Source organism: Etheostoma spectabile, chromosome 16 (assembly GCF_008692095.1).
Source record: "Etheostoma spectabile isolate EspeVRDwgs_2016 chromosome 16, UIUC_Espe_1.0, whole genome shotgun sequence".
In the NCBI taxonomy this organism is placed as follows: Eukaryota; Metazoa; Chordata; class Actinopteri; order Perciformes; family Percidae; genus Etheostoma; species Etheostoma spectabile.
This window is the reverse complement of record NC_045748.1, coordinates 22,264,185-22,271,906: the sequence shown is the minus strand read 5'-3', so window position 1 is coordinate 22,271,906 and position 7,722 is coordinate 22,264,185. Positions and strand designations below refer to the sequence as shown.

Below are 7,722 nucleotides of genomic sequence, written 5' to 3'. Positions count from 1 at the left end.
GGGGGGGGGGCATGCCTGTCAGGACACATCAGCCTAATTCATAAAGGCTCAGAACAGCAACAGAATACAACTTAGAATCAGGAGAACAGGAATAGAGGGGAACACATCCTCCATCCACATACTTATCGTGTTATGTAACAAGACAAAGCACAGGATGTCCCTACGTGACTTAAATGGCCAATGTAGACCCAGTGGATAAAAAACAACCCATGTATGCAAATACACAGCCTTTTCACTGCCACCGAGGGGCTGATCAGGAGAAGGGGGGGGGCTCAACACTAAACAGCTTCCCATTGTTTACCAGTGGAGTACTCTCTGCTCTCCAGAATTCCTGGGGAGCCACTTCACTAGTAATGTGCTGGCCACTTTCTCACTGTTGTGCAACACATTTCATAATGCCAAAACAGCAGGGAGCACACCACATCTATGCAACTATACAAGTTTTCTATAATTACGGGGCTGAAACTGTCCTGGGGTCCAATAGACTTTTTAAAAATAAATTCCATCTGGCATTGTGCAATTTTCTTTTTTTGAAGATTGTTTTTTGGGGCATTTTTTGGCCTTTATTGACAGGACAGCTGAAGAAATGAAAGGGGAGAGAGGGAATGACACACAGCCAAGGGCCACAGGTTGGAGTCAAACCCCCGAGCCCTCTGCGCCACATCTGCGTCCGCTCCACCAACTGAGCTACCCGGGCGCCCCATTGTGCAATTTCTAATTCCAAACCACATAGATCAGCAATAAATTGAAAATCTTGGCATCAGAAGACACCAGGTGTCAAAGAAAGCGCCATCAACGCCAAAGATAAAAATTGCAAAACAACATAACCCAATCTGTTAATGCAGTATATGCTGTATGGTAAACATTAATTTCGAATCTGTCTCAAGTCTTCAAATGCCAACACATGCTTTAGTTAGCGAATACACATCAACATTCTTACACATACCTTGCTTAGAGGCTGATTCCAGAGGTGATGCAGTGACAGAGTAAAGGAAGAAGAAGAGCTCGATCAGAGCGGCAGCCATGGTGTTGAGCTGTGGAGGAAACATGTGACGAATGTTATTTTCTCAGCGCGGTCCCCCCAGCTGAACTCCATGAAGGCCCAGCCCACTACCACCCTCGAACACTCCTTAACTTTTTCAGAGGAAAGGTTGAGTACACCCCTTGATAAAACTCCATAGAGTCACAGAACTGTACAGCGCTTTAGATACTAGCATTACTCAAATGGTTGAATTTTGGTTGTTTTTGAAACCTTGCCACAGTGCATGAAAGCAGCTTACTGTACCTGCTGTTCTATATTCTAACATTCAGCCCCAGAAATTCTGTTCCCATTTTCCAAATATTTTGGTGAACACTTCTTCAGGACAGGAAACCAAGAAAGCACGTTTTGCTTTTTAAACCTGTTGAACCTGTTCAATTAATTTACCTGCTCCAAGGAGGTTATGTTTGTGGCTTGTCTTTTTCTTCTTTTCTTTTCTTTTTTGGCTTGTTTGTCTTTCAGCAGGATTACAGGAAAACTCCTGACCCAATTCAATGAAACTTGGTGGGAGGGTGTAGCATTGGCCAATGGAGAACTCGACAACAAATTGTTGATCTGATTCGAGTACGGGGCGGACACAAATTCTTTTCCACTTTTGTTAACATTGCGAGATGCACTTATTTGACTGCTTCAGCTTCAGAGAAGCCTGCAACCTAATTTTCTTTATCATCGTCATATAGTTTTGATCATTTTGAAGTCTCCAAAGACTCAACAGGAATAACAAATGATTTCAAATGTGTTGTGGTCCGCTGTCCTCCCCCAACCTTTGGCCTACTTCTCCTCTGTGTTGCTGTGCTCGTCTGGCTGGCTGTGAGGGCGTTCCTGCCAGGGGGCTGGTTACAATCACCTGTTCATCATCCGCTCACTGTCACCCATCATCTCATCAACTCCTGCCATTCATACCCGGGCTAACCACCTCGTCGGCGCCAGATTGTTACTTACTCTTTCGTGGTAACTTGGCTCTCAGTTTTTGTACTGCGTTTTCTCTCAAGTTTCTCTATTTGTGTTCACCGTGTCTTCTCTGCCTCTCCACACAGGACCCTCCAGCTGCCTTCCACTATCCCTCCGACCGGTCATCTGCTCTCTTGGATTCACTACTACTATCATTAAAACCCTTTTCATTATCCTGCCGTTGTATCTCTGTGTTCTGGGTCTCACAGTTCACAACAGAACAATCTGGCCAAAATGGACTCCGCAGGGATACCGCAGGTTGAGGATAACAGAACACAGCGGGCTATCCAGTCGCAGGGTGTGTTGTTGGGACAACACGACCAGCTGCTCAACACACTCCTGGAGAACAATCAACAGCTGATCACACAGGTTACCCAGCTCACAGCTGAAGTCGCTAAACTGTCTGTTGTTTCTGCTCCTTCTGTCTCCCCGTCTGTTCCCGCAGGCATGGCGGCCGCCGCACCCCTCCGTGAGCCTCCCATCACCTCGCCGGAACCTTTCTCTGGTGACCTGGATAAATGTCGCGGATTTCTGCTCCAGTGCGGACTTATTTTCCGACAACGGCCGTGGTCGTTTTCTACCGAGTCTGCTAAGGTTCATTACGCCTTGGGACTGCTCAGGGGACGGGCTCTGGCGTGGGCCGAAGCGGTTTGTGCTAATCGGCCGCTCTCAGGTATAACTTTTGACTCTTTTTCTTCGGATTTAAGGACTGTTTTCGACCATCCGGACCATGTGGGGGGTGCCTCGAGGCGGCTGCTTGCTCTCCGTCAGGGGATAGGAGGAGTGGCGGATTACTCGGTTGACTTTTGGACGTTGGCTGCGGACTCTAAGTGGGATGAGGAGGCGTTACGGGGTGCATTCTTTCACGGTTTGAGTGATGTTGTTAAGGATGAACTGTCTGTTCGGGACGAGCCAGCCACCCTTAATGACCTTGTGTCTCTTGCTATCCGTATAGACAGCAGGATGCGGGAGAGGAAACATACGAGGGGCCGCCGATCTCTCCCTCCTGACCAGACTGCTAGGTCGTCGGGGTCTCGGCCATCTGGCTCCCCATTGTCGCTCTCAAACGCACCGGTGCGTGCCACCTGGGAGGAAGACGAGGCAATGCAGCTGGGTCGGGCTCGCCTTTCCCCCACTGAACGACAACGCCGCATGCGGGCCGGTGAGTGTCTGTACTGCAGCGATCCTTCTCACCGTGTCGCTGACTGTCCGAATCGGCCAAAAGACGTGACTCGCTAACTAACGTGGGCGTGTTAGCGGGTCCTACAACTAACGTTTTGCCCACTGTGCCCCAGTTACTGGTTCCTGCCACATTACAACACCAGACGCTTTCCCTTCCCCTCTCCGCGCTGATTGATTCCGGTGCAGAGGACAATTTCATCGACGGTGGTCTTGCTGCTCGGGCTGGCATTCCCGTAGAGCCTATAACCAGTCCTATTCGGGTTACGGCTGTTAACGGCCATACACTCGCCAGAGTGACTCAGCAAACCGTACCTATTACGTTGATATTATCTGGAAATCACCGTGAGATCATCCAATTCAAAATCATGTCCGCATCTATTACCCCACTTATACTCGGCTTCCCCTGGTTGAAACTGCATAATCCCCAAATTGACTGGCAGCGTTATGTTATCCATAGCTGGAGTGATCACTGTCACGCCGCCTACTGGGCTCGGCTGTTCCACCCACCGAGAGCGTCCCCGCGTCTGTGGCCTTACCTTCCGACTTAACCTCTGTGCCTGCCGAATATCTCGATCTAGCAGAGGTGTAGTAAGGAAAAGGCTATGTCCCTGCCTCCACATAGACCTTACATTGCGCCATTGACATTCAACCCACTCCCCGTACCCTAAGAGTCGCTATAACCTTTCCCCCTGAGAGGAAAACCATGGAACGTTACATCGCTGACTCCCTCGCTCTGGTATTATTCGTCCTTCATCGTCTCCTTTGGGCGGGGTTTTTCTTTGTGACTAAGAAGGATAAATCACTGCGCCCTGTGATCGATTTCCGCGGACTGAATACATTACGGTGAAAAACACGTACCCCTGCCGCTTATGAACTCTACGTTCGAGCCCTTACATGGTGCACGGTGTTCTCCAAATTGGATCTCCGCAACGCTTACCATCTCGTCCGCATCCAGGGGGACGTGGAAGACGGCCTTCAATACTCCGTTAGGTCACTTCGATTATCTCGTCTGCCATTCGGCCTTACCAATGCCCCACGGTTTTCCAAACTATGGTTAATACGTGTTGAGGACTTCCTCAACCGTTGTAGTGGTTTACCTCGACGATATAGTGTGTTTTCGTCCTCTTTAACCGACCATTGTCCCATGTCCGCAGGTCCTCCAACGACTGTTGAAAAACAGACTCTTCGTCAAGCCGAAAATGCGAATCCACCCGCCATCCGTCCCGTTTCTGGTTTTATTGTTGAGAGCGGTCGGTTTCGGCAGACCCAGCTAAGACAAGGGCGGTTACTGATTGCCCCACACCCACCACCCGTAACAGTTACAACGGTTTCTGGGCTTCGCCAATTTTTATCGCCGGTTCATTGCCATTTAGTCAGGTTGGTCCCCTTACTAGGCTCACGTCCCCTAAGGTCCCGTTTCTCGGGTCTCCGGTCCTGGTCAGGCTATGGAGCGTCTGAAGTCTCTGTTCACCTCCCCTCCTGTGCTGAAGCACCCCGATCACTCGCTCCAATTCGTGGTGGAGGTGGATGCTTCTGCGTCGGGAGTGGGTGCTGTCCTGTCTCACGCTCCTCCTCCGACCAGGAGCTCCACCCTTGTGCGTCCTCTCCAAGAAATTGTCTCCGGCCGAGGAACTTGATGTTGGCAACCGGGAGCTGCTTGCGGTCAAGTGGCGCTGGAGGGATGGCGCCATTGTTTGGAGGGCTGAGCAGCCGTTTGTGGTCTGGACAGATCACAAGAACCTGCTTACATCCAGTCTACCAAGAGGCTGTCATCCCGGCACCATGTGGCGCTGTTTTTTAGTAGGTTCAACTTTACTCTCACCTACCGTCCGGTCGCGGAATGTGAACCGGATGCACTGTCTCGGCAATTCGACAACCCGGAGGATTGTGCCGAGCCCGAGACGGTGCTGCCACACTCCTGTGTCGTCGCTGCTGTGCGCTGGGAGGTCGAGGCGCAAGTTACAGCTGCCCAGGCCCTGGATCCTGGACCTGGTGATGGTCCGGCTGACCGGCTCTACGTGCCTGCACCTGTGCGGTCCCAAGTGCTTCAGTGGGTCCATACCGCCCGCTTCTCCTGTCATCCTGGGAGGCACCGGACGTCGACGCTGGTGAAACGGCACTTCTGGTGGCCAGCGATGGAAGCCGATGTTCGTGCCTACGTGGCGGCCTGCTCCGTCTGTGCGCGGGGTAAAGCCTCACATCGACAACCCGCTGGTCTGCTACTGCCGCTGCCTGTCCCCAGCCGCCCTTGGTCCCACGTGGCGCTGGACTTCGTCACCGGCTTGCCCATGTCCAAAGGTAATGACACTATATTGACTGTGGTGGATAGGTTCTCTAAATCTGTCCACTATATAGCGTTACCTAAATTACCCACGGCCGGTGAGACGGCTGACCTCCTAGTCCAACATGTTTTCCGTCTCCATGGAATACCTGTGGACATCGTTTCTGATAGAGGTCCACAGTTCATATCACGTGTGTGGAAGGAGTTTTGTACTGCGCTGGGTGCTTCTGTCAGTCTGTCCTCAGGTTACCATCCGCAGTCGAACGGCCAGACGGAGAGGGCCAACCAGGATCTGGAGGCGTCCCTCCGCTGTGTGGCGGCCGGGAATCCCGCCACCTGGGCTGACCACTTGCCCTGGATTGAGTATGCGCACAACGCCTTGGTTACCACCGCCACGGGGCTCTCTCCCTTCGAGGTGGCCCAGGGTTACCAACCCCCCCTGTTTCCAGCACAGGAGAAGGACCTGTCTGTGCCCTCTGTCCAGGCCAACATTCGCCGCTGCCGCCGGGTGTGGACGGAGGCCCGGGAGTCCCTTCTTCGGACCGCTGACCGGAATAAGAGAGGGGCGGACAGGAATAGGGTCCCAGCTCCCCCGTTCCAGCCTGGCCAACAGGTATGGCTGTCTTCCAGGAACATTCCTTTGCACGCCGAGACGCGGAAACTCTCCCCCCGGTTCCTGGGTCCTTTTGAGATTGAGGCGGTGGTGAACCCTGTGGCTGTCCGGCTGAAGCTGCCGGCCACCATGCGGGTCCACCCCACGTTTCACGTTTCGCAACTGAAGCTGGTGTCCACCAGTCCCCTCTGCCCTCCGGTGGATCCGCCTCCGCCGGTACGCCTGGTTGACGACCACCCGGCCTACACTGTCGGTCGGCTCCTGGACTCCCGACGGCGTGGTAGGGGCGGCAGTATCTGTGGACTGGGAGGGCTATGGGCCGGAAGAGCGGTCTTGGATCCCCCTAGGTTTATCCTGGACCCACAACTGGTCACTGACTTTCATCGGACCATCCCTAGGCCCTGGGGCGCGTGGGGGCGCCCGTTGAGGGGGGGGACTGTTGTGGTCCCTGTCCTCCCCCAACCTTTGGCCTACTTCTCCTCTGTTTGCTGTCTCTCTGCTGGCTGCTGTGAGGGCGTTCCTGCCAAGGGGGCGTGGTTCAAATCCCTGTTCATCATCCGCTCAGCTGTCCCCCATCATCTCATCAACTCCTGCCATTCATAAGCCCGGGCTAACCACCTCGTCGGCGCCAGATTGTACTTACTCTTTCGTGGTAACTTGGCTCTCAGTTTTTGTACTCAGTTTATGCTCTCAAGTTCTCTATTTGTGTTCACCGTGTCTTCTCTGCCTCTCCACACAGGACCCTCCAGCTGCCTTCCACTATCCCTCCGACCGGTCATCTGCTCTCTTGGATTCACTACTACTATCATTAAAACCCTTTTCATTATCCTGCCGTTGTATCTCTGTGTTCTGGGTCTCACAGTTCACAACAAAATGTGTCAACTGCAATGTTTCAGCACAAACAAAAACATGCGCCTTTTCTTCAGAAAAAGGAGGGCTCTCCAATATGTCGTATTTTTTTTTTCATGTAATTTGTATTAACATGATAAAATAAATCCAAGTGATGAATAATAGTGGACCTCACTTAATGGACAGGACCAGCAAGTCTAGTCTTGTATGGATTTACATCATTGTAATCTTGTAAAGCAGAGTTTTTCAAACCAAAGGTTTGCAATTAGATTCCCTCCGTTTCTGAGCCTAACTTAAAATATCTTTAGTTCAATGACATCTTGACAACTGTCCAATTGCATTATGATTACTTCATGGCCTAAAAATAAAAATGCATGTCAAAAGCCGGAAACAAACAAACAAGGCACTAAAGCCATTTTCAAGAGAGTTTAAGTGACAATGGATGAGACTATGTGTCCAAATGTGTATCAAATTTTCTTAACCCCAACATGTGAACAATGGATTTTGGGGCCAGATACTATTGAAAAGATCTTAAACACAAATGACACTCGTAGCAATGACCCTTAATAGGGAAGCAAAAGTGGTTACTCTTGCCCACTAGTGCTAAACAAATTAGCCGATGAATTTATGAACTGATGAATTGATGAAAGCAAAAACGCTGATTTGTGATCTGAAGCTTTGAGTCTTCGGTCTTGTTGGGTTTGCATACTGGCCTTGAGCAACTGCCACTTTTCTAGTTTGAAAGCCATGATGTCTCTTTCTCATGAGCGGGCCAAATTCTCTGGGTGGGCAAAGCAGAGAAAGGGG

General features: G+C 51.2%; 1 protein-coding gene across 4 annotated transcripts in view; it reads right to left on the bottom strand.

Annotated features, from left to right (window-relative positions):
- ghrb (growth hormone receptor b) overlaps positions 1–7,722 on the bottom strand; it is a 32,481-nt gene that overhangs the window by 18,986 nt on the left and 5,773 nt on the right. The window contains exons 1-2 of one of the 4 annotated variants that reach the window (XM_032539410.1): positions 1,427–1,661; positions 947–1,034 (exon numbers count right to left, since the gene is read on the bottom strand). In XM_032539410.1, coding sequence (XP_032395301.1) covers positions 947–1,025 — 79 coding nt within the window. In that variant the 5' untranslated portion in view covers positions 1,026–1,034; positions 1,427–1,661. Of the gene's footprint in view, positions 1–946; positions 1,050–1,426; positions 1,662–7,722 lie in introns of those variants that run through there. The other 3 variants (XM_032539407.1, XM_032539409.1, XM_032539408.1) reach the window with 3 other exon arrangements.